Source organism: Lytechinus variegatus, chromosome 1 (assembly GCF_018143015.1).
Source record: "Lytechinus variegatus isolate NC3 chromosome 1, Lvar_3.0, whole genome shotgun sequence".
Classification (NCBI taxonomy): Eukaryota; Metazoa; Echinodermata; class Echinoidea; order Temnopleuroida; family Toxopneustidae; genus Lytechinus; species Lytechinus variegatus.
Genome location: NC_054740.1, coordinates 10,183,282 through 10,208,403, shown reverse-complemented (window position 1 = coordinate 10,208,403; position 25,122 = coordinate 10,183,282). Strand labels below are relative to the sequence as shown.

The following is a 25,122-nucleotide window of genomic DNA, read 5'->3' as shown; positions in this document are numbered from 1 at the left end:
TACTGGATATTACCATTTGTTACTCTAAACACATCCAAAATAAAAATAAAAACATTAATTTCATTCCATGAAATTTACTTGACATATTAAAAACCCTTTAAAGAGACAAATGGCCATTTAGGTGATATCATATTCTCTTGCCGCCAATCTTTCACCAACTTTTTTTTTAGAAAAACAAATCACAAAAAACTTCAAACTGCACTTCTCACTCTTTCCCTCCCTCCCTCCCTCCCCCTCTTTCTGTCTGTCTCTCCCTCTCTCAAATTTAAGCTCAGTTTGATAAGAAAATTATGATGTTGATTGATGGAGATGGTTACGATGTTGATGAAGATAATATCAATAATGATTTTAATAGTAATGAATACAATTGAAAGCATATTATAGGAAATACATATTTCTTCGATTCATTGTTGAAATTGTATTTAAATTTCTGTCGCAAATACAAATGTGTCGTAAATATTTCTATTCGATGTGATTTGCTAATGCTTTATTCATTTAAATTAATTGCAAATGATTTTACTGATGCTGAAGATTGTGCCTACATTTCATTGAAGTCGTGTAACTTCATGGGTTTAGCTTTGATAATAATAATATGAATGAAAGGAAAGAAATGAAAATCTCGATATGGATTATGCCTCGCTAAAAGAGCAACAGAGAAAAAAATATACATCACTATTAAGCACGCCATAATAGAGAGAGGCAGAGAGAGTGTGGGGTATGTTTGTGGTGTGTGTGTTGGAGAGAGAGAGAAAGAAAGAAAAAGCGAGAGAGAGATTAATATTCAATTGAATCAGTTTGTTTTACCAAAAACGGAAGTACAATCGTCACAATGAGATCACGCACGAACTAAATTAGTCACTTAATTATTATTGGTACAAGGTATTGTGCTTAAATGGCCAATAATGAATTATTATTACCGCGAAATTGTGCACTGAGAGGATCAGGGTGGCTCCATTGGGTAATGGCAGGGGAAAAGGTTGCCCCTTTCTAGGAACCATTTTCCCCCCTGTTCCTTTTTTTTCTTTTTTTTTTTGTTTTCAAACCATTCTATACTGTTCATTCATTAATCGATTCATATTTTGATTTTTCATATTACCTTTTCAATCAAAATTTACCCATAAGTTCCTTAATACCCTCTTTTAATCAAAAGACACCGCCACGGCGCCATTTTACCAGCACCGGAAACAACGCACGCAAACATGGCAAAGGCAAGCACTTAGCTTCGTTAATTTTTCGTGGATGCTGTTACTTGCAGAGTGGTAACAATTATGTAACATCACTCAAGTCATTAAATTGTAAAACCACTGTTTGCATGAGAAAAGGGCTCGTGAGTCAATAAAAGCATGAAGATGACTTCGGATATATTTCTTAAACTAAAATTATTGCTATTTTATTTTTAGTTTTTGTCACCATCTAATAATAATTGGCCTTGTATAAATACGTTGTCTACCGTATAATGAGCGAAAAGAGAGCGGTGGTCGGAGAGGAGAGGGGGAATGGTCAATTAAGGGGCTTTTGATGGGTGGCTGAGACAGGTGAGGACATGAGAAGAAAGAGAGAGACAGTAGATTAGATGTTTGCCTACGTACTAGGCCTATTTCGAGTGAAAGTGGAAAGAATGGGTCAGTTAATTTGCATTTCTGCTTAGTATATTTGCACAAAAGTTTCTAAAATCCACCCAACATGATTACGAAACGGTGGTACTTTCAGACAATTCTTCATAGGTTTCGGCAAGGACGATGACTCAAGGAATTGATTCTTTCGGTTCGACTGCGTGAAAAGGAAAACTAAAAAGAATCTTTTAGTTTGGATATCTAGAGAGAACTAATAGACGAGAAAATCGGACACGGGGTCCCTGATCAGCACTTTGGGAAGCTATATGTAGCACTGTAAGAATTGTTTGTCTCGGCTCAACTGAAAAGGAAATCTGTACCTATTTGATTTTGGTTGTCTCGCGAGGATAATATAGAGACAATACAAAAACTCACCGTGAAGCTACATGGAACAGGGGAATAATAGGACCTTCCCAGAAAAACAACATGGCCCTAAAACCGGAAGTGGATGGGTCCAACCGGAAGACAGGACTGTGCCCATCACAACGACAAGCAGAAGGTACCAGGACAGGGTGTCTTGGTGGGCCGTCTTCTACAGGTCGGTCCCGGATGGGATCGGAATCGGAGGAATGAAATACGTCTTCAACCCGGTGGAAGTCACATTTAGAAGGTATACCGTCATCTAAAAACACTACGTTGGAGTGTCGGTAAAAAAGGGGTGTCACTTTTCTATTTCATTACGACCTTAGATGAATATGAATGTCTTGAACTAAAAAAAACTGGTTTGTGTGTAAACAAAATTTTAAAAAGCGTTTTGTTTTCACAACATTGCACAAACGTTTATTTTCATCGCTGCCTGACGAAACAAATATTTCTGCGTATTTGTTTTTTCTCTTTGATATAGAAATCCCTCAAAAGTGTGAAATTGGCTGAAAGTTTAAAGGTATGACCTTAGTATACAGCTCTTTGATAATTAATTAGATCAGTACAGACACAGAGTGTGAGGTATGAACCAACAAGAACTTGATAAATCAGATTTTCACAGAGAATCAACAGCAGGTTATTGTATGAAACAGATTGGAAGATTGCAAAGTTAGATGAGTCTAATTCACTTCATACTGGCTTTTAACCTAAATAGGTTTACTTTCGAATACAGTATGCTTATAGCGCCGAATACAATGGAAGCGTCATAAAAATTTACAAGGCAGTATTTTTTTTTGGAATGATTAAATTATAGTATACATCAACCAAGTTATAGCTGTGTAATATTGCGTTCTCGAAAAAAAGAATCGACGTTTTTTTAACACAAAATTATCATTATTTTTATTAGAGCATGTTCACTAATATTTTTTTTGAATTCCAGTCACAAATTCGAATGTTCTTGGTCAATGTTTAATTGTGTGGCTCTTTGTTGTATGTTTGCATAATGCTAGTATATAGTCGATTTGACAGTCTCATAGGCTCAATACACCAACCTAGAAATGTTCTTTCCGATGAAGTTTTTTTCTTGATTCGTGTTCCCAAGGGGTCCTAGAACAAATTCAGCTTGGTTGCCAAAAGTTGCCGTTTGGGCAATTTTGCTAATTTGCATAAATCCAAAATGGCCGCCAGATGCCATCTTGAAAACCTAACTTTTGAACCCCTGTCCACAAAATGATGAGTAATGACTCGTTTTAGGGGTTTAGAGATGTGTAGAACTGATTTCTGTAATCATTTTTGCAATATAAGGTCATCTTCAGGTCAAATCCAAGATGGCCGCCATATGACACCATCTTGAAATATCAATTTTTGAACCCTTTGCCCCAGAATCATGCATAATAACTCTATTCATGAGTCATTAGGTATGTTGATTCAATTCATGTAGTTATTTTGCACAAAGGATAATCTTCAGATAAAATCCAAGATGGCCGCCAACCGCCATCTTGAAAAATTACTGTCTGAGGCTTATACGTGTTAGAACTAATGTAAAGGGATTTCAGTAAGATACTCATTTCTTTTATTAATTCTCAAGTTTTTGTCCCAGAATCATGAATAATATCCCTCTTTTCGTGAGTTATTTGGTATGTTTATTCAATTTCTGTTCATAATTTTGCAATGTAGGATCATCTCAAGGTGAAAATAATCCAACATGATCACTAAACGCCATATTAAGAAAAAAAACTACTTCCGAGACTATTGAACCTTGAAGAAGTGCTGTCCCTAATAAGGTTGTTGTTATGTATTGGAGCTCATGTAAGGGGATTTCAGTGAGAATTATTCATTTCTTTTAATCACTCCATTTTTAGTTCGAGGTCAAGTCATATCTAAGATGGTCAGATGGTTGACAGATTTCGTCATTAACCGCTTACTTTATAATTAAATCATTCAAGGTTTGGGCTATGATTTCAGGAGTTTTGATCCCTTTTTTATTTCTGTGCAACCATACTTTTCCAGTGAAATGACTTTAAAGTATTATTTGAATTAAAAAGTAATTTCTCCGTATTTTTTTTTCAAAAAAAATGATTTAATAACTTCCTTTATAATTATTATTGGACTTTTCCTTCTGACAAGAGCCAATGACTTGGTCAGCAGGAGTGCACTCTTTAGCCTCCTGCAGAAGATAGGCTCCCCAAGACTGTTCCACCATGTCCACGGTCAGGATTGTTCTCATTCGTGAAATGTTTTACGGAAACGATGTCGCCCCTGCCTCTCAAGAAGTGGGAGTACAAGACCTAGTCATACATAACAGCTGCCTGTCTTGTGCATGTAAGGGGTTTGGACCATCCATCAGACTTTGAGACGGTCAGAAATCCTGATAGACTCAAGACACCGACTGTCCTCCAGATATGTATATCAACAGCACACACTCGTCTGGTTATGGTGGACTTCTCACCTACCTTGGACCGACTATATGTCTCTTGTCCCCTTTCACAGGACAAGCATATAAGCATCAGGATTGTAAAATCTGTCACAGTCATGGCCAAGCTCCTGCACGGAAGTAAGTCCTGGAAAACGTACGCCGACCAAGAAAAGTGGCTAAACACCTTCCATGTCAGCTGCCTCGGACGTATCATGCACGTTAAATGGCAGGACAAAGTGAAAAATACAGAGGCCCTTCAGCATACGTGCTGGCATCAAAAGCTTATTCTCGCTCCTTAGTCAAAGGCACCTCAGGTGGTTGGGGCATGTTTGCCCCATGAAACCTTGGCGAATCCCTTCTTGGATTCGCCAAGGTAAGGTAAGCTGTGTGATTGGTCTCACCCCATCGATAGATCACACCTCCGTTTTAAAGACACATGCAAATATGACATAAAACTTGCCGGCATAGACACTTACACTTATGAAGGTGTAGATGATAGTCGCCATCCATTCTATGGAGAGCTACTAAGTACAGGGGTCAAGACGTCAGAAAATAATCGGAATGCTAAATTGGCAGACCAAAGGCCTAGGAGGAAGGCTAGGGCAGCATCTCTATATAAACGTGTCTCAGCACCATCCTCCATCTGTAAAAATTTGCTCTAGAGACTGCCACTCTAGAGTGGAGCTCTATAGACACTCTCGAAAATGTAAGGCCTAGCGCTACACCATCGTCTTTTAAGGCGAACTGATGCCTACCAATCATTGGACACATTGATTTAGAAAAATAATATTGATAAAACACTTTCAAATTGAAATAAGACCCTAAAAGCCTCTTCAGTACAAAGGTATGAATGGACCTTAAAAAAATACACTCGAAATGGATAGCCCAAACCTAAAGAGGATTCATTCTAAGTTGAGTAATTAATGTTGAAATGAACTTGAGAATTAATAAAAGAAATGAGTATTCTTACTGAAATCCCTTTACATTAGTTCTACCACGTATAAGCCTCAGACAGTAATTTTTCAAGATGGCGGTTGGCGGCCATCTTGGATTTTATCTGAAGATTATCCTTTGTGCAAAATAACTACATGAATTGAATCAACATACCTAATGACTCATGAATAGAGTTATTATGCATGATTCTGGGGCAAAGGGTTCAACAATTGATATTTCAAGATGGCGTCATATGGCGGCCATCTTGGATTTGACCTGAAAATGACATTATATTGCAAAGTAGAAAGCAGAAATGGATTCTGCACACCCCAAAACCCCTAAATAGAGGTATTACTCGTCATTCTGGGGCAAGGGGAACACAAGTCAATTTTTCAAGATTCCATATGGCGGCCATCTTGGATTTGACTTAAAGATGACCTTATATTGCAAAAATGATTACAGAAATCAGTTCTACACATCTCTAAACCCCTAAAACGAGTCATTACTCATCATTTTGTGGACAGGGGTTCAAAAGTTAGGTTTTCAAGATGGCATCTGGCGGCCATTTTGGATTTATGCAAATTAGCAAAATTGCCCAAACGTCAACTTTTGGCAACCAAGCTGAATTTGTTCTAGGACCCCATAGGAACACGCATCAAGAAAAAACTTCATCGGAAAGAACATTTCTAGGTTCGGAAAATGTCAAATCGACTAATATCATTTAGAAGTGAGTTTGTTTTACATACATTTTTTGAAATATGAGCTAGTCACGTGAAGATGAACGTGGCAAAATTATGAACTAAGTTAGGCATACAGTCACCCTTTTCGGCCATATCTCAAATATTTCAACAAATCTTGGTATTCTTTTTCTACAGTTTGTCTAATCATCGCTGTTGTGTAATGCGATTTACTCTTGTATTCATATCTCACAAGGGCGTACACGTGACGTCATACTTTCCATGTGTGGGGGGTGGTAGTGGGAGTGGGGTTACAGCAGGGGCCGCGGAAGCTGGGGGGACTTGGGCTTCAGCCCCCATCCCACTTTTTTCCAAAACCGCGTACACAAACGTAAAACTTAATTACCATATAATTGTGTGATTTTTTGCATGGTCAGCCCCCCCCCCCCCCCCCACTTTGAAATCCGTTCCGCGGTGCCTGTACAGAAGGGATCAACCCCTCCCCTGTCATCAATATGTCCGTTGTTCTATCGTTCGCTTTCAAGTAATTGAAACAAGGAGATCTCCCTGCTGAAAATGAGTCAACATCGTGTGATTTTTTTTTTTTGGGGGGGGGTCATATTTGGTGAAATGTACGAAGTGTAAGGCCCATATGTTTTTTTAACAATTCTTGATTTTTTTTCTAGGTTATTCTGGTTGCTCCTCATCTTATCTGGAGTCGGTTTGCTAACATACCATGTCACTATACGAGCCCTTTATCTAGCCACCTACCCGAATAGTGTGACTGTGATTACCAAATATGAAGAAGTCCTCGCCTTTCCAACAGTGGCAATATGCAACTACAACACCTACAGGTAATTCTTAATTTAATTCATCTTTTAAGTATATGATTTTTTGGTGGTTGTGAAATTCATCCACATCGTGCTACACTTGACCCAGGTGACGTGAAGAATAATTAAAAACAGATTGAACAACATCATGAACATAGGGCATTTATATCCCGCACATAATGTCAAGGGGCTTCTATATTACGATTCTGTTGTTCACAGCTTTTTGATAAGCAATTCTTCCCTGCCGGTACCCATGTTCATCGAGTTCCATAGTGGAGTTTCGTTAAACTGCATTAATAGATTAGTATTTCTAGTATTAGCACCATAACAGAGAAAGCACAATCAATTTCGATGGGCCAAATTCGGTTTGTTTTTTTTTGGGGGGGGAGGGGTTATACTCTTTAACGAAGATATACAATGATAAGGAGAAAAAAAATCACCCCGAGTTTATTCGGGAACCGGGCGGCTTCTGGCATGTCTGGATCATTGAAAATGGGCAATGTGCATGTAACCTCATCAAATATTGATAATGGTGTAATCTGAAATCCCAGAGAAGGCCTGACAAGAAACAGATTTTTTTCTACAAAATTTTGATCCTCAACCTTTTTTTTCAATACTATTTCAATAAGGGCGTAGGCGCGGGGGTATATGTGCACCCTCCCGCTGAGGCAGGTTCCGACACTGGCAAGCAAACGAAATTTGTACCCCTTCTGCTTTTAGCAGCTGATTTTCAAAATTTAGTTCTACCTCCCCAAGATGTGCACCCCCATACCAATTTAATAATGTGCACCACTCCATGCTCAAACCAGCCTACGTCTTTGTAATATATCACTGGCGTACAGATGGGGGGGGCAAGGGGGTCATGGAGCCCCCTTAAGTTTTACAACCAAGAAAAAAGGGGACAATAAAGAAAAGAAAGAAAAAAAAAGTGACATATTACTTTTTGAATAATATGTCAAATTCGGTCATAAAATTATATAGGCTTCTGTATTCAACGGTTTTATTTTCGGCTCGTTAAATAAAAAACAGATTGAACAACATCATGAACATAGGGCATTTATATCCCGCACATAATGTCAAGGGGCTTCTATATTCGATTCTGTTGTTCACAGCTTTTTGATAAGCAATTCTTCCCTGCCGGTACCCATGTTCATCAAGTTCCATAGTGGAGTTTCGTTAAACTACATTAAGAGATTAGTATTTCTAGTATTAGCACCATAACAATGAAAGCACAATCAATTTCGATGGGACCAAATTCGGTTTGGTTTTTTTTGGGGGAGGAAGGGTTATACTCTTTAACGAAGATATACAATGATCAGGAGCAAAAAAATCACCCCGAGTTTATTCGGGAACCGGGCGGCTTCTGGATCATTGAAAATGGGCAATGTGCATGTAACCTCATCAAATATTGATAATGGTGTAATCTGAAATCCCAGAGAAGGCCTGACAAGAAACAGATTTTTTTCTACAAAATTTTGATCCTCAACCTTTTTTTTCAATACTATTTCAATAAGGGCGTAGGCGCGGGGGTATATGTGCACCCTCCCGCTGAGGCAGGTTCCGACACTGGCAAGCAAACGAAATTTGTACCCCTTATGCTTTTAGCAGCTGATTTTCAAAATTTAGTTCTACCTCCCCAAGATGTGCACCCCCATACCAATTTAATAATGTGCACCACTCCATGCTCAAACCAGCCTACGTCTTTGTAATATATCACTGGCGTACAGATGGGGGGGCAAGGGGGTCATGGAGCCCCCGTAAGTTTTACAACCAAGAAAAAAGGAGACAATAAAGAAAAGAAAGAAAAAAAAAGTGACATATTACTTTTTGAATAATATGTCAAATTCGGTCATAAAATTATATAGGCTTCTGTATTCAACGGTTTTATTTTCGGCTCGTTAAATAAAAAACAGATTGAACAACATCATGAACATAGGGCATTTATATCCCGCACATAATGTCAAGGGGCTTCTATATTCGATTCTGTTGTTCACAGCTTTTTGATAAGCAATTCTTCCCTGCCGGTACCCATGTTCATCAAGTTCCATAGTGGAGTTTCGTTAAACTACATTAAGAGATTAGTATTTCTAGTATTAGCACCATAACAATGAAAGCACAATCAATTTCGATGGGACCAAATTCGGTTTGGTTTTTTTTGGGGGGAGGAAGGGTTATACTCTTTAACGAAGATATACAATGATCAGGAGCAAAAAAAATCACCCCGAGTTTATTCGGGAACCGGGCGGCTTCTGGATCATTGAAAATGGGCAATGTGCATGTAACCTCATCAAATATTGATAATGGTGTAATCTGAAATCCCAGAGAAGGCCTGACAAGAAACAGATTTTTTTCTACAAAATTTTGATCCTCAACCTTTTTTTTCAATACTATTTCAATAAGGGCGTAGGCGCGGGGTATATGTGCACCCTCCCGCTGAGGCAGGTTCCGACACTGGCAAGCAAACGAAATTTGTACCCCTTCTGCTTTTAGCAGCTGATTTTCAAAATTTAGTTCTACCTCCCCAAGATGTGCACCCCCATACCAATTTAATAATGTGCACCTCTCCATGCTCAAACCAGCCTACGTCTTTGTAATATATCACTGGCGTACAGATGGGGGGGCAAGGGGGTCATGGAGCCCCCGTAAGTTTTACAACCAAGAAAAAAGGAGACAATAAAGAAAAGAAAGAAAAAAAAAGTGACATATTACTTTTTGAATAATATGTCAAATTCGGTCATAAAATTATATAGGCTTCTGTATTCAACGGTTTTATTTTCGGCTCGTTAAATAAAAAACAGATTGAACAACATCATGAACATAGGGCATTTATATCCCGCACATAATGTCAAGGGGCTTCTATATTCGATTCTGTTGTTCACAGCTTTTTGATAAGCAATTCTTCCCTGCCGGTACCCATGTTCATCAAGTTCCATAGTGGAGTTTCGTTAAACTACATTAAGAGATTAGTATTTCTAGTATTAGCACCATAACAATGAAAGCACAATCAATTTCGATGGGACCAAATTCGGTTTGGTTTTTTTTGGGGGGAGGAAGGGTTATACTCTTTAACGAAGATATACAATGATCAGGAGCAAAAAAATCACCCCGAGTTTATTCGGGAACCGGGCGGCTTCTGGCATGTCTGGATCATTGAAAATGGGCAATGTGCATGTAACCTCATCAAATATTGATAATGGTGTAATCTGAAATCCCAGAGAAGGCCTGACAAGAAACGGATTTTTTTTCTACAAAATTTTGATCCTCAACCTTTTTTTTCAATACTATTTCAATAAGGGCGTAGGCGCGGGGGTATATGTGCACCCTCCCGCTGAGGCAGGTTCCGACACTGGCAAGCAAACGAAATTTGTACCCCTTATGCTTTTAGCAGCTGATTTTCAAAATTTAGTTCTACCTCCCCAAGATGTGCACCCCCATACCAATTTAATAATGTGCACCACTCCATGCTCAAACCAGCCTACGTCTTTGTAATATATCACTGGCGTACAGATGGGGGGGGCAAGGGGGTCATGGAGCCCCCTTAAGTTTTACAACCAAGAAAAAAGGGGACAATAAAGAAAAGAAAGGAAAAAAGTGACATATTATCTTTTGAATAATATGTCAAATTAAGTCATAAAATTATATAGACTTCTGTATTCAACGGTTTTATATTTGGCTCGTTCGCTAACAACTTCTTAGAAATATTGACCAATATACGCCATATCCGCCCCCCTCCCCTCAATATTTCATCTGTATCACGTGTTATTTTGAATCGTATTTAAGCATGTTAAAGTGGTGTCTTGTCTTAATAAATTGCCTTATTCTCTATCATAATTGTAGACGGTCTGCTGTTGAAGGGACTCAGTTTGCAGACTTCCTCAATGAATTGTTCGACAATTACTTCGCCGTGAATACGTCAAGTCCGCACGCTCCTTATGTGGACTCGGTCACGATGAGCGAGCTATTCACTCAATACGGACATCGAGCTGAAGAAACAATTTCCTTGTAAGTTTCTAACTCTACAATGATTATGATCACAACTGATGGATCACAAAAATATCAGGTTGAAAATGTCCCTACTGTTTACTTTACACCGTGTAAACCATTTTTTTTCTTTTGAGAAAAACTTTGATTCCTGTTTGGGTTTATTCCATTAGTCTGCAGCAAAAGGTGGCTTCGTGGTGCAAACCCACCCCAAAGGAAAAAAAAATAATAATAAATGAATGAAAAATATAAGTAAATGAATAAACAAATAGATGAATATATGAATACATTAATTAAAAAATAAAAAAGTCAATAAATAAATGTCTAAAAAATAATAAAAGACAATAAACATGATAAAAGGATTACAAAATCGTTGGAACTATTCAAATTGTTCAATTAACGTGCATGCAATGCGTTATTTATACCTGTTAATGCTAATTGATTTTTAGTGGGACATGGAGGAGTACTGGGGCACTCAGTCATGCTAACTTTACGACCAAGGTAACTGACTGGGGTCTGTGTTTCATTTTTAACGATGCAAGCAATGGAAACCCACCTGTAACCGTCACACGATCTGGTAAGTTACCATTATTAATACAGCATTTATTCAAGTATTAAGAAAAAAAAATTGCTAGGGCCCCGTAACACATTTTATTTTGTAATAGTATTTATTAAAATCATTCAGTTCAAAATCATACAAGTTGTAGTACATTAGAAAATGTTACAAAAATTTTACATTATCAACAAAAATACTGTTCACAAAGTCAAAATAATTATTCCTTATACAAAAAATTGCAATTTTTTTTTAAAATATAACATTCAAATCATCTGTAACAGGTAAATACTTAGTCTGAATAAAAAATATAACAAATGTGAATTTATAGCGACACAATGGAATCAAATGAAACTAAATGAGTATTAAAGTAACAAATGTTGGCGATCATTCGATGTAAAAACGATTCCGATTGGTTCATAGTGAGTCTTCTGAGCAAAACTGCGCATGTACGATGCTCTTGATTGGTCACTTCATTTAAAGATTAATTGCTAACCTTTGTGTGACGGGATCTATATGAAAGGGTTAATTAGTTGGTTGCTACCTGTTTTAATATATATGTGACTATCTCTCCATCAATCGTTTCGTTCTAGAATTAAATATGATTTACATTACGACTTCAGAGCCCCGTTTTTCAAAGAGTTACGATTGATCAATCAATCGTTATGTGACAATCCATCAGTGTCGTTATTTTATCTACAGGAAATTCGCAAAATGTCCTTTGTAAACAAAGGAGAACATACCAATTGTCAAGAAATCGATGAATTTATGTATGTACATCATATCAACAAAATGGACCTCTTCGAATTCTTCCTAATGGTTTATCCATTTCACGCACTAATTGCAGGTAAACCGCACGGACTGGAACTCTTGCTTAATGTTCAGCAATACGAAAGCTTCCTCGAGCCGAATGGAAGAATCTCGACAGGATTTCAAGTCCATATCTACGATTATGGCACTGAACCGCGCGTTGTTGATCATGGCTTTGGAATCGCACCCGGAACGCACACCCATGTAGCAGTTGAAGTGACCGAGGTAGGATTCCAGTACCACTTCTGTCAATATTCACGAACCAACACACTTACTGATACTGCAAGGACTTATGTTGTCGTTCAATTTGATTTGGCCTTGTCTAGTGCATGGTGAAGGATATAATCCTCTGTTGCCAAAGGATAGCCGCGGCTAAAATCCGGGGGGGGGGCATTTACATTGACGAGTGAATACCATGCGCGACCAAAAAACACGTAAAAAGGATGTCTTTTTCAAGGGACGTTACGTACGTCAGGTAATAAGGGTGTCAAAAAGACTTAATAAATGAAAAAAAAGGGTATCTATTTCTCCAGGAAAGCTACGTGTTTAGGGTCAAATTTGCGAGGGTAAAAAGACCAAACTATTATATAAAGGATGTACTTTTTGCCCCAACAGTCAAACTGCGTGTATGGAGTCCCATTTGCCCGAGGTGTGGCCGTAATAAGCCCAATGATGTAGGTAAAGGTAAAACTGACGTCCGTGACATTAAAATATCGCTGTACTTGTTTAGGGGCTTAATTCGGGGAATACTTGCTAGGGGTATCGCTTTGTTTCCAATACTTGTTAAGGGTAGAATTTCACACGCCAATACTTGTTAAGGGGTGCATTTCCAAAATATGGGAAATGCGTGGCTAGGGTGCATGGTCGCGCATGGTATCCACTCGTCAATGGAAGTGCCACCCCCCCCCCCCGGCTCAGATCTCCACTTGTTTTTTTGTATCTTATTACATGAAATTAGGTTTATTCAATTTTTTTCTTCCAGGAACTAGAAAAACTGGATTGACAACTGATTTAGTACATTAGATATTTATTGCTGCAACTTATTTCATCATAAGGGAGACATATTTATTCACACAAGTACGAAATAATGAAAAAATATGATTTTATGTAATAACATAAGAAAGCAGAAAGTGGAGATGTGACATCATCAGCTCGCCTAATGAATATTCATGACGACTGTTTTCACAAAATATTGCTAAACTTTGAACTTCAATAACTTTATTATTTGTAATCCGATTTTGATGAAATTTTCAGCGTTTTGCTCAGTGAATTCTACTCTATGTATTAAGATATAAATATTTTCAGCCTGGACCACCCCTTTAACATCATACCTGGGTACCCATTTTAATACCTGATACGTGCCTTTCAAAAGGACATTGGCGCCGACTGGGATACGAACCCTGGACTAAAGCACCTCCAGAGTATTGATTATGCCTATAAATAATTTATTTTGACGTATTCTTAGTAGATAAACTGGAATGTCTTTGTCGAAAATCGTTAAACCTGAGCAGCTGTTTCGTCACAACTTTCGGAGCCGACGAAAAATTGCAAATCTGTCGTTTGTCCAGAGTCTGTTTTGATTCACCAATTTTCGACAAAGACGTCTTGGCTGTTTGTCATGCAGGGTATTTAATCATACATTTTCTGTGTCCTTGAAAGCGTTCTGCGGCGCGTCGTCATGTCTAATGTCGCAATGATAGAAATCGTGCTTGCCTAACTCCATCCTTTCTTTTTCTCCCCCATATTCAGACTTCCAATCTGGAACCGCCTTACGGGGTGTGCCACGATAAACCCCTGAAGTATTTTGATAAATATGGTTTTCCTGAATGCTTCATTGAATGTCAAAGCGATTATTTCTATAACGCCTGTGGATGCAAATTCTTCGCTACCCCGAGTGAGTGTCAAAGACCTATTCATAAAAAAAAATGCTTTTTGATAGGTTCATGTGATAGGTCCATGTTTTTTATCAATACCTATTCAGCAAAAAAAGTGATTGTTGATAGGTTCGTGTGATAGGTCCAAGATAGTTTTTAAGATCAATTAGATTTCGTGATGTAATAAAATAAATGTAGTTACGATGTTGTAGGCTGTAGCTCTTCAAAACTTACGAATGACTTAACGCATTCGTGACTGGTGACGGTGTGACTTAGGTGTGACTGACATCGCACCTAAGAACATATTAAAGTCGTCCGTTAAGTTGTGCGTAACTTTCCGACAAACTTTATGAAACACTACGCAGGAGGGTGTTTATTTTATTCTTATATCATAGTTTATTATTATTATAATAATTTGATTTAAGATAAATACTGAGTGTGGTACTTGAGATTCTGGCTTAAAAAATGAATAGCATACGGTCCCAGGGGAGCATTATCAAATTTTCATAGTCGAAACTCTTTCACCTCGTACTGAATATGATTTTTTTATGATGATGATTTCTTCACAGTGGCAAGCAATGAGGCAGAATGCACTGTTCTTGGGTTCTACACGTGTGGAAATCAATACTATGGTAAGAATTGATCTGATCACTAAAGGTTCTAAGAGACGATGATCCTGGCTGGGGCATCCGATATGTGCCCCCCTCTCCTTTTTGGCTAAAAGTTGTACATTGTAAACATTCGATGTTGAGATTTTTCACGTTGCGCATTGTAGTCTCTTTTGAGCATGTTGAAGGACGGATGGATAGGCGTACATTCGCGCCTGCATAGCAGAGCGAGACTATAAACCTAAGGTTAAGTTTTTGAAACGTCATCATAACTTATAAAGTATATTGACCTCGTTCATGAAACTTGAACTTAAGGGTAATCAAGTATCACGGAACATCCTGCATGATTTTAAAGTCACATGACCATGGTCAAATGTCATTTACGGTCAATGAACTTAGACCATGTTGAGGGTATTCAAAGAATTTGCCATCATAACTGTAATTTTATGGATCTAGTTCATGAATCGTCGACATACATGTAGGGTAATCAAGTATCACTGATCGTTTTGCACGAGTCTTATGTCACATGATCAAAGTCAAAGGTTATGAAGGGTCAATGAGCATTGTACTTTAAATCAATGATATATGACTGGTGCTTTTTGTTAATTATTCAACATCAGCACTGCTGCTATATTGAATCGCGTAATGCAGGCGAGACAGTCAGAGGCATTCCACTTGTTTTGAAGTGAGGACTTTTTGCTTATCAGCAGATGACCTTACCATAAATAAAATCCTGTACGCGTCCCCCCCCCCGTGAAATATGGAGTCTAATGCCATGGACATGCTGAACAGTAATATTGTTATTACTATTACCATTATTATGTCTATTAGGCCTACTTGAATGATTATTACTAATTATCATTATCACCATCATCATCACTGTAATTATATCGTCATTTCACTCCTTTCAGGCTCGTTCGTTCAAAACCATACATGTGACTGCCCGGTGCCTTGTTTTATAAGATCGTACAGACCAACTATCTCAACCACGGCATACCCTTCGGCATACTGGGAGCAAAAGGTGGCAGCTATATCCCCTGTTTCGGAAGATTATATGAAGTGAGTAAACGCTGAATGTCGACTAGAATGCAAACCAGTGGGGTACAAATGTCGGTACTAGGGACTTTACGATAGAGGACGAGGACACCTTCATGTCACAGGGTGTGTTCTCCAGGGAAGCGTTTCATATGAAATGGCTTCTCGGATGTTTTATCTGACAAGAACTGTTTTATCCGACAGTTTATTATAGTAACGGTGACTATCGGTCATTCAGAATCAAGGAAAGTTGTCAGATCTGACAACCTGTCGGATAAAAATGTTGATGAAACGTTCCCCTGATACACTGAGTCTGTGTAATATTGAAATTACCACAAGAATTGTAAAATCATCAATGTTTCCAGGGCTCCGTAACAAAAAAAGTTTGGGATGAATTGCAAACATGAAAGAACACCCCTCATTGGTCCCTGGTCAGTATTTCAAACTTAATGCGCATGCAACATTGATATTGATTGGTCAGTTCATTTAGCTATTGATCGCTAATCCTTGTGTAACGGAGCCTTGGGCCCCCTGTATCACCAAGATTTATGATTGAATCCAGATCAACCTTAATTATAATTATGGTAATCAATCAGCGTCAGATTTTTTTCTACAAGTGTGCACAATATCCTTTGTTAACCATGCAAGAGGAGATTGCTGATCAAGAAAACGAAGAATGTAAGAATATGCCGCATCATTATCTAGAAATAATTATAACATGCATTTATGTGTTGACGTTGGTGGCTTTCCATAGTTGAGGTTGATCGCAACTCTTTGAAAGACGGGACCCAGCAATGTACAATATTAGTGATTATAGTGTCACCCATTACAATGCCAAATCAACGATTGCATTGGGAAAGGATTCTGCAACGGGGTAAATATATTGTTAAATTATATAAAGTTAATCACACTCGACAGATGAGGGGTTTTTGTAGAATGCTGGTGACCGGGACAGCAGATCATCTTAAGATACTAACCGGACGAAAATTTGCAAATATATCGTTTGTCCAGAGTCCAGGACGACGACACTGTTTTGATTCACCGATTTTCGAAAAAGGCGGCTTCATGTTTTGAATGGTTTTTGACAATAGACTTTTTGCGTTCCAGAAAGCATCTACGAAGTGGCTGCGAAAACTATATTAATAGTGTCCAATGTGAAAGAAAATAAAAAGTGCATTTTGACCTTCGTATCCAAGTATTTTTCGCAAAGATAAACAACATTGATGTAACTGGTTTGGGGGCAAAATAGGCATCAAGAATGAGTGAACGAGAACGGCGTATCAGGGATCAGTCGCGAGTCAACGTATATAATCGTCTGTCTTTGTTCGCTGCAGATATGAAATATTAATCGACGTGTACGTACGTCCACATGAAACAGCGTGATAGCGAGCGGATCATGACTCGCTGCCGGCAGCAACCCGGAAGATCTGGCGTATGCTCACTTGCTCTTTCACTTGTTTTTTTATTCTTTTTTTACGTGAGTTAGGAGATACAGCGATACAAATTTTGGAGTTCAGAAATCAATTTCAAATGTGATAGATAATGCATTGATTTTGTGTAAATTCACTGAAAACTGTGCTTAATTATATAAGGAAAATGATCCATTGAAATTGATCTTCTGTTCATGCTGAAATGTTGAAATGACGTCACTCACGTGCACGTCGAGCGGGACGTCGAGTATGATTTATTTTATTTAGGAGAATGGTGGCTAGGTTCTCGATTCTGCTAGTTGGTGAGGGCGAGGACGTGACGAATCTGGCAGGCCAAAAAATACGTCATCTCGTAGCAGTCGTCAATGACGACGAGCTAATCTAAAAGTCTATTGTTACGTTGAAACTGTTTACGTTCACCATGTGTAATATGAAGAAGGGAAGGAAATACAGGCATATAAACTAAAATGGAAAGACGAGAAAAAATGAAAAGAGAGAATAAGAAGTATTCTTTTCTTGAAAGTGAGCGAAGTCCTGAAAAGGACTGTAAACATGGTAAACCAGATGAGCTGAATGTGACTTGAGATGCGATGATTTAAGTATGGAAGCTTAAAAGTGCCACCGAGATGTTGAGATAATTATCTTGGGAAGTCGATATCTTGATAACAAAAGATCAGATGACGAGATCCAGGATCTCATCATGTCGACATCTCTTAGAAGAGATGATGGATGAGATGACAAGATCCCGGATCTCATCATGTCAACATCTTTTAGAAGAGATGATGAGATGACAAGATCCCAGATCTCATCATGTCAACATCTTTTAGAAGAGATGATGAGATGACAAGTTCCCGGATCTCATCATGTCAACATCTTGTAGAATAGATGATAGATGACAAGATCCAGGATCTCATCATGTCAACATCTTGTAGAAGAGATGATGAGATGACAAGTTCCCGGATCTCATCATGTCAACATCTTGTAGAATAGATGATAGATGACAAGATCCAGGATCTCATCATGTCAACATCTTGTAGAAGAGATGATCAGATGACAAGATCCCGGATCTCGTCATGTCGACATCTTTTAGAAGAAATGGTCAGATGACAAGATCTTCGATCCATGATCATGTCATCTAATCATCTCTTCTTAAAGATGTAGACATGACGAGTTACGAGATCATGACATCTGATCATCTCTTCCACTGGATGTAGACATGACGAGATCCAAGATCTTGTCATCTGATCATCTCTTCTACAAGATGTCAACATGATGAGATCCGAGATCTTGTCATCTCATCATCTCTTCTAAAAGATGTCAACATGATGAGATCCGGGATCTTGTCATCTCATCTCTTCTACAAGATGTCAACATGATGAGATCCGGGATCTTGTCATCTCATCATCTCTTCTTAAAGATGTTGACATAGTGAGATCCAGGATCTTGTCATCTCATCATCTCTTCTCAAAGATGTTGACATAATGAGATCCGGGATCTTGTCATCTCATCATCTCTTCTAAAAGATGTTGACATGATGAGATTCGGGATCTTGTCATCTCATCATCTCTTCTAAAAGATGTCGACATGATGAGATCTGGGATCTCGTCATCTTATCTTTTGATATCAAGATGTCGACTTCCCGAGATAATTATCTCAACATCTCGGTGGCACTTTAAAGCTTCCATATTTAAGTATAGTAGGAATAAAAACATGGTGGGGAACCGTAAACCTATTCTACGTTATAAACTCCACCGTGCAAACCTACAAAGATCATGTCTAATATTGTTATCATGACTGTTATGATATGGGGCGCCGTGGTCGAGTGGAAACGACTCTCGTCCTCCAATAAGAGGGACGCACGTGGGTTCGAATCCCAGCCGTGGCGTGCTTTCCTTCAGCAAGAAATTTACCCATATTGTGCTGCACTTAACCCAGGTGTTTTGAATGGGTACCCGACAGGATTAATTCCTTGAATGCGCTGAGCGCTGAAAGGCAGCTCGAGGTAAAACCGGGGTAATAATGGTAATAACAGAATAACAATGCACCTCGGAATATATTATTTCTAGATAGATGGCGCTATATAGAATAATGCCTATTTTCATTATTATTATTATTATTATTATTACTATTAATGTTATTGTTATCACTATTATTATTATTATTATTTATATCATGTACAGGGAAAACTTTTGCATGCTTTCGATATACTTTAAAGAGATGAGCATCCTGCAGATCACCCAGAAAATCGATTATAATTTCTTCGGTTTTTTATGTAAGTATATCAATGTTATTGTCTTTCTTGGTCACATCACGGGTTTCGGGAGAGACTTATTGAAATGAGATTCATGGCCCGAAAAATGAATAAATAGGGAAAGTGGTTCGTGTATCAAATAAGAATTATATATAAATACACTATATGCATATTATGATATATTTGAATGAATCATCTGGTATATTTAACTTGATATTATTTCTGCCATGAATATTAAAGAAGTAAAATCAACACTGACGTTTTATTAAAGCGTATGCTATATCATTGCCTATTGTCTAGAGCCGGATTTAAATATCGGCATATGACCATAATAATGTCTGAACTAAGAGACGTTGTAAGGCTTGAGCACCCTCCCACACCAATGCAATAAAAATAGCAACAAGAATTGATGATTGACAATATCTATTTGGCGCTTATCTCAAAGAAATGTCTCTAAGCGCTTAAGAAAATTAAATTTTAAGCAAAATGAAAGTGAATTTTACTGTTTGCTTGACAGCTGATGAATTGAGGGTACTGTTTAAAATGCTAAAGGAAATGTTATTTAATGAAAACGTTTTTAACATGGATTTGAATAATTTGTCTGTTAGGTTGCTGCTTGTTTTGTGCATTGTGGAAGATTGTTACAGAGTTGAGGGGGATGCCGAATGCATTGTGGAAGATTGTTACAGATTTGAGGGGGATGCCGAATGCATTGTGGAAGATTGTTACAGAGTTGAGGGGGATGCCGAATGCATTGTGGAAGATTGTTACAGAGTTGAGGGGGATGCCGAATGCATTGTGGAAGATTGTTACAGAGTTGAGGGGGATGCCGAATGCATTGTGGAAGATTGTTACAGAGTTGAGGGGGATGCCGAATGCATTGTGGAAGATTGTTACAGAGTTGAGGGGGATGCCTAGAATGCATTGTGGAAGATTGTTACAGAGTTGAGGGGGATGCCGAATGCATTGTGGAAGATTGTTACAGAGTTACAGAGTTGAGGGGGATGCCGAATGCATTGTGGAAGATTGTTACAGAGCTGAGGGGATGCTTATAATGCATTGTGGAAGATTGTTACAGAGTTGAGGGGGATGCCGAATGCATTGTGGAAGATTGTTACAGAGTTGAGGGGGATGCCGAATGCATTGTGGAAGATTGTTACAGAGTTGAGGGGGATGCCGAATGCATTGTGGAAGATTGTTACAGAGTTGAGGGGGATGCCGAATGCATTGTGGAAGATTGTTACAGAGTTGAGGGGGATGCCGAATGCATTGTGGAAGATTGTTACATAGTTGAAGGGGATGCCGAATAAATTGTGGAAGATTGTTACATAGTTGAGGGGGATGCCGAATGCATTGTGGAAGATTGTTACATAGTTGAGGGGGATGCCGAATGCATTGTGGAAGATTGTTACAGAGTTGAGGGGGATGCCAAATGCATTGTGGAAGATTGTTACAGAGTTGAGGGGATGACGAATGCAATGTGGAAGATTGTTACAGAGTTGAGGGGGATGCCGAATGCATTGTGGAAGATTGTTACAGAGTTGAGGGGGATGCCGAATGCATTGTGGAAGATTGTTACAGAGTTGAGGGGGATGCCGAATGCATTGTGGAAGATTGTTACAGAGTTGAGGGGGATGCCGAATGCATTGTGGAAGATTGTTACAGAGTTGAGGGGGATGCCGAATGCATTGTGGAAGATTGTTACATAGTTGAGGGGGATGCCGAATGCATTGTGGAAGATTGTTACATAGTTGAGGGGGATGCCGAATGCATTGTGGAAGATTGTTACAGAGTTGAGGGGGATGCCGAATGCATTGTGGAAGATTGTTACAGAGTTGAGGGGGATGCCGAATGCATTGTGGAAGATTGTTACAGAGTTGAGGGGGATGCCGAATGCATTGTGGAAGATTGTTACAGAGTTGAGGGGATGCCGAATCAAGAGATTGGGAACCATAATACTTGGTTAAACTACTCAGCCCTGTTGCATAAGATTTATTATTATGGTAACTTTGCCATTCGCTGGTTACTACAATGGTAACGCTGATCAAAAGCCATTGAAAATCAAGGAGTCCACACTGTTAGAAAATTTATCCTTAAGATAAAAGAAGTTCCTGCTGCAGATTCTCGAGAACACCTGTAATCTTACCAGATTACGTAATCTTACAGGAAATAAGTGTATGGAACCTTTCCTTTTAAAAACACCCTTTTCCCCCTTTTTAAACAGACCTGTAAAATTGCAGAAAAATTCCTGTTTTATGAATTTACAGAATGATTCTGTTATTGCTTTCTGCAAAATTTTCTTTTTTTCCCTGTAAAATCGGGGCAAAATTACCATAATGCAACGGAACCCTGGTCCCTGGTTGCAAGAGCTATGAGTGATTTGCTACCTGAGCATGCTGAGCGCAAGTTACGGGAAGGACTCGAGTGGGTGTTTATCACATTGTTGACAATTTATATTCTTTATTTCTTGTTAATTTGTTTTTTGCATGGTTTATTTGTACTTTTAATCTCTAGGTGACGTGGGTGGTTCACTGGGACTGTGGCTTGGTGGCAGCATCCTCACATTCTTTGAATTCTTTGATCTCTTCGGATATTCGCTATTTACTTATTTCAAACGGATACCCAATTCTAGAAAATGAGTTTTCAGGGCCCATTCTACAATCCCCGGGTAGCGTTCCACGGAGCGTCTTGTCGGTGACTTTTCATCGTTAAAGTTGGTCTCAGCCAATCAAAATGCAAGGATCTCAGTTTTCCGTAAAAGTAGTCAACATGCCACAGAAAATGGCTTTTTATACACTGTAAAACGCTGTTTAAAATCTTTATACAACGCTGTACTATATGTATATTACAGAAATTGTTTAAAAGTTTAAATTCACTAAAGATTTAATATTAAAATGGAATTTGTGATGTAAGATTTTAAACACTTGTTTAAACTGCGAGATATAATTACTAAAAATAAATAAACTGCGTTTTTCCTGTGTAAAACGCTTTCTACATTCCAATTCTCGAATGACAGTAAGGCAGTACGTCACATCGATATTTAATAAAACTGGCTTGAGTCCTGATATGCTCAAATAACTCCTTATTCTTTTCCCCGAATGCAATATTCCTACCTCATACCTCTTCTATAGACACAAAATAATGGTTATATACGTGTTTGTAGAATTTTCAAACAAGACAATTAGATTGCCTCCAACATGATCAAATATTCTTCTCTTTCCTCTTCCGATAGAGATCAATTTTCCGTCAAAGTTTAATTTTATTCATTGTATCATACTTTTTTTAGAGATTATCTGTATATTTTGCGGCATGTAAGTTTATTGAACCACCCCATTTATGCAGCTTATTTTCTTGGATGTCAGTTCCCGTTTGACACCTGATTTCAAAGGAAACACTTGATAATGTTGAAAATGGAGAATTAATGGAGATTTTATCGTCTCTCGTCATTAATTCCACCCCCGGTAGCTTAATGAATATAATAGAATATTCAAGTTAAAATTAGATTAGCCATAGTGCACTATACTGTTGTGTTCAGTCTACTGAGTCTTGATTTGATATATAAATATATTGTATTTTTCATACATTCTTAAAATCTGTTTGATGTAATATCATGTACATAGAAATGTTTAGATAAAATATATTAAAGAATGGCTTGTGTTTTTGGATCTTTAATTGCGTGCTATAATCTGATGATGGTGAACACGATGATGATGATGTTAACGATGAAAGCAGTAATTTGTGTTGGTGTTGGTGGTGGTGATGATGACGACAATAATAATGATGATGACATTATTGCTGTTGACTCCCAAGACATTTGATTCTACAACAATTATGTGTACGTTAAGCCAAAATTATTAGCAAAACTGCAATAAATTTAAAACTTTCATTTTATCACACTTTTCATTCTCACATCATCCTAAAAAATTCAATTATTACAATGAAAAAAAGACCAAAAAGATATATAAAGACAAAATATTAGTTCACAAAATCCCTCAATATTTTCTTCTCATAGTAGTTAACCGTATCAGTGACAGTAGCAGATGTAGCAGTAGTAGTAGTAGTATAGTAGTAGTAGTAGTAGTAGTAGTAGAGTATAGTAGTAGTAGTAGTAGTAGTAGTAGTAGTAGTAGTAGTAGTAGTAGTAGTAGTAGTAGTAGAAGTAGAAGTAGTAGTAGTAGTAGTAGTAGTAGTAGTAGTAGTAGTAGTAGTAGTAGTAGTAGTAGTAGTAGTAGTAGTAGTAGTAGTAGAAGTAGTAGTAATAGTAGTAGTGGTAATAGTAGAAGTAGTAGTAGCACGAGAAGTAAAAGTAGTGATTATAGAAGGAGCATTTTACAAAGCAGCAGCAGTAATAATCATATTGGTAGTAGTAGTAGTATATAGTAGCACGAGAAGTAAAAGTAGTGATTATAGAAAGCAGCAGCAGTAATAGTCATAGTGTAGGACTAGTAGTGATGGTAGTTGTAGTTGTAGTAGTAGTAGTAGTAGTAGTAGTAGTAGTAGTAGTAGTAGTAGTAGTAGTAGTAGTAGTAGTAGTAGTAGTAAATTATTAGTAATAGTAGGCCTAGTAGTAGTAGTAGTAGTAATAGTAGAGTAGTGGTAGAGTAGTAGTAATAGTAATAGTGGTAATAGTAGTAGCACGATAAGTAAAAGTAGTAATTATAGAAAACAGCAGCAGTAATAGTCACAGTGTAGTAGTAGTAGTTGTAGTAGTGGTGGTATAGTAGTAGTAGTAGTAAAATTATTAGTAATAGTAGGCCTAGTAGTAGTAGTAGTAGTAGAGTAGTCGTAGTAGTGGTAGTAGTAGTAGTAGTAGAGTAGAAGTAGTAGTAGTAGTTTTACTTTCCCCAGAAATGGGGGATTAGATTCGATTTCCCGGGGGACCACTTCCATCGATGAGTGGATACCAGGCACGACCATGCGGTTTCGAAAAGCACCCTAAACAAAGGAAGCAAGGCTTTTCCAGATTATGAAAATGCATCTCTTAACAAGTATTTAGCTTGTGAAACCCTACAAGTCTTGAAAACGTATATTCGTTCTTAGTATTTTAAACATCGTTTTTGACACCCTTACGTTACATAGGCCTATACGTAACGTACTTGCCCACTCTTTCCTCTCTTACTCTTGGTTGCGCCTGGTATCAACTCTTCAATGGAAGTGGGCCCCCGGGCGGCCTATCGAGCTCTGGGAAGAACCAAATCTGGCTTTGGAAAGTCGTCCTAAATCGGATATATCGCTGTTACCATAATAGCAACCAGAATTTTGCACACGAAACGCAGTCTAAAATTTTCCGTTCCAGATGCGAAACGAAAAAAAAATCTCATGTCACACAATTTGTATTGCAGGACAGAGTTTTACAAATATGACGACGGGCCAAAAAGTCTCTTCCAAACTCAACTACCGTCGCAAATAAGCTGTGAAGATCGCGTTCTCCAACGAAAGGTCGGGAATATAATGCATCATCACATTCCTGACCTCCCCATACATCTTCCAGCATTATTTACTATTTTCATTAACACGCAAACTCTTTTCTTACAAATCAAAGAAACCACTCACAAAACATTTACTTTCGGACAATATGTATTTCGAAAGATTTATGATTTATTGCAGAATTTTCGAATACAGTATAATACAATATTTCCAGAAAAATAGTTAGATATCTATATTTCTTTTACAAAAAAATCCATATTAATGCACCTATATACAGTATATTTGCAAAAAATATATATACAAGAATGAAATTTGTCTAAA

At 38.0% G+C, this 25,122-nt stretch overlaps 1 protein-coding gene across 1 annotated transcript; it reads left to right on the top strand.

The window, feature by feature from the left end:
* The first annotated feature begins 1,533 nt into the window (after nt 1–1,533).
* On the top strand, nt 1,534–23,011 carry LOC121425719 (acid-sensing ion channel 1C-like). Its single transcript, XM_041621922.1, has 10 exons — nt 1,534–2,223; nt 6,689–6,856; nt 10,670–10,834; nt 11,263–11,390; nt 12,214–12,401; nt 13,926–14,070; nt 14,620–14,682; nt 15,570–15,717; nt 19,304–19,395; nt 21,889–23,011. Exons 1-10 carry the CDS (start codon nt 2,000–2,002, stop codon nt 22,011–22,013), a joined length of 1,446 nt encoding a protein of 481 aa, XP_041477856.1. The 5' UTR covers nt 1,534–1,999; the 3' UTR covers nt 22,014–23,011.
* The last annotated feature ends 2,111 nt before the right edge of the window (nt 23,012–25,122 follow it).

What these genes read in the sequence shown, in the direction of transcription:
- LOC121425719 (XM_041621922.1), top strand. Translation starts at nt 2,000, where the DNA reads ATGGAACAGGGGAATAATAGGACCTTCCCAGAAAAACAACATGGCCCT. An exon ending in GTGGAAGTCACATTTAGAAG is followed by an intron (nt 2,224 to 6,688) that starts GTATACCGTCAT and finishes TTTTTTTTCTAG; the next exon opens with GTTATTCTGGTTGCTCCTCA. An exon ending in GCTGAAGAAACAATTTCCTT is followed by an intron (nt 10,835 to 11,262) that starts GTAAGTTTCTAA and finishes ATTGATTTTTAG; the next exon opens with TGGGACATGGAGGAGTACTG.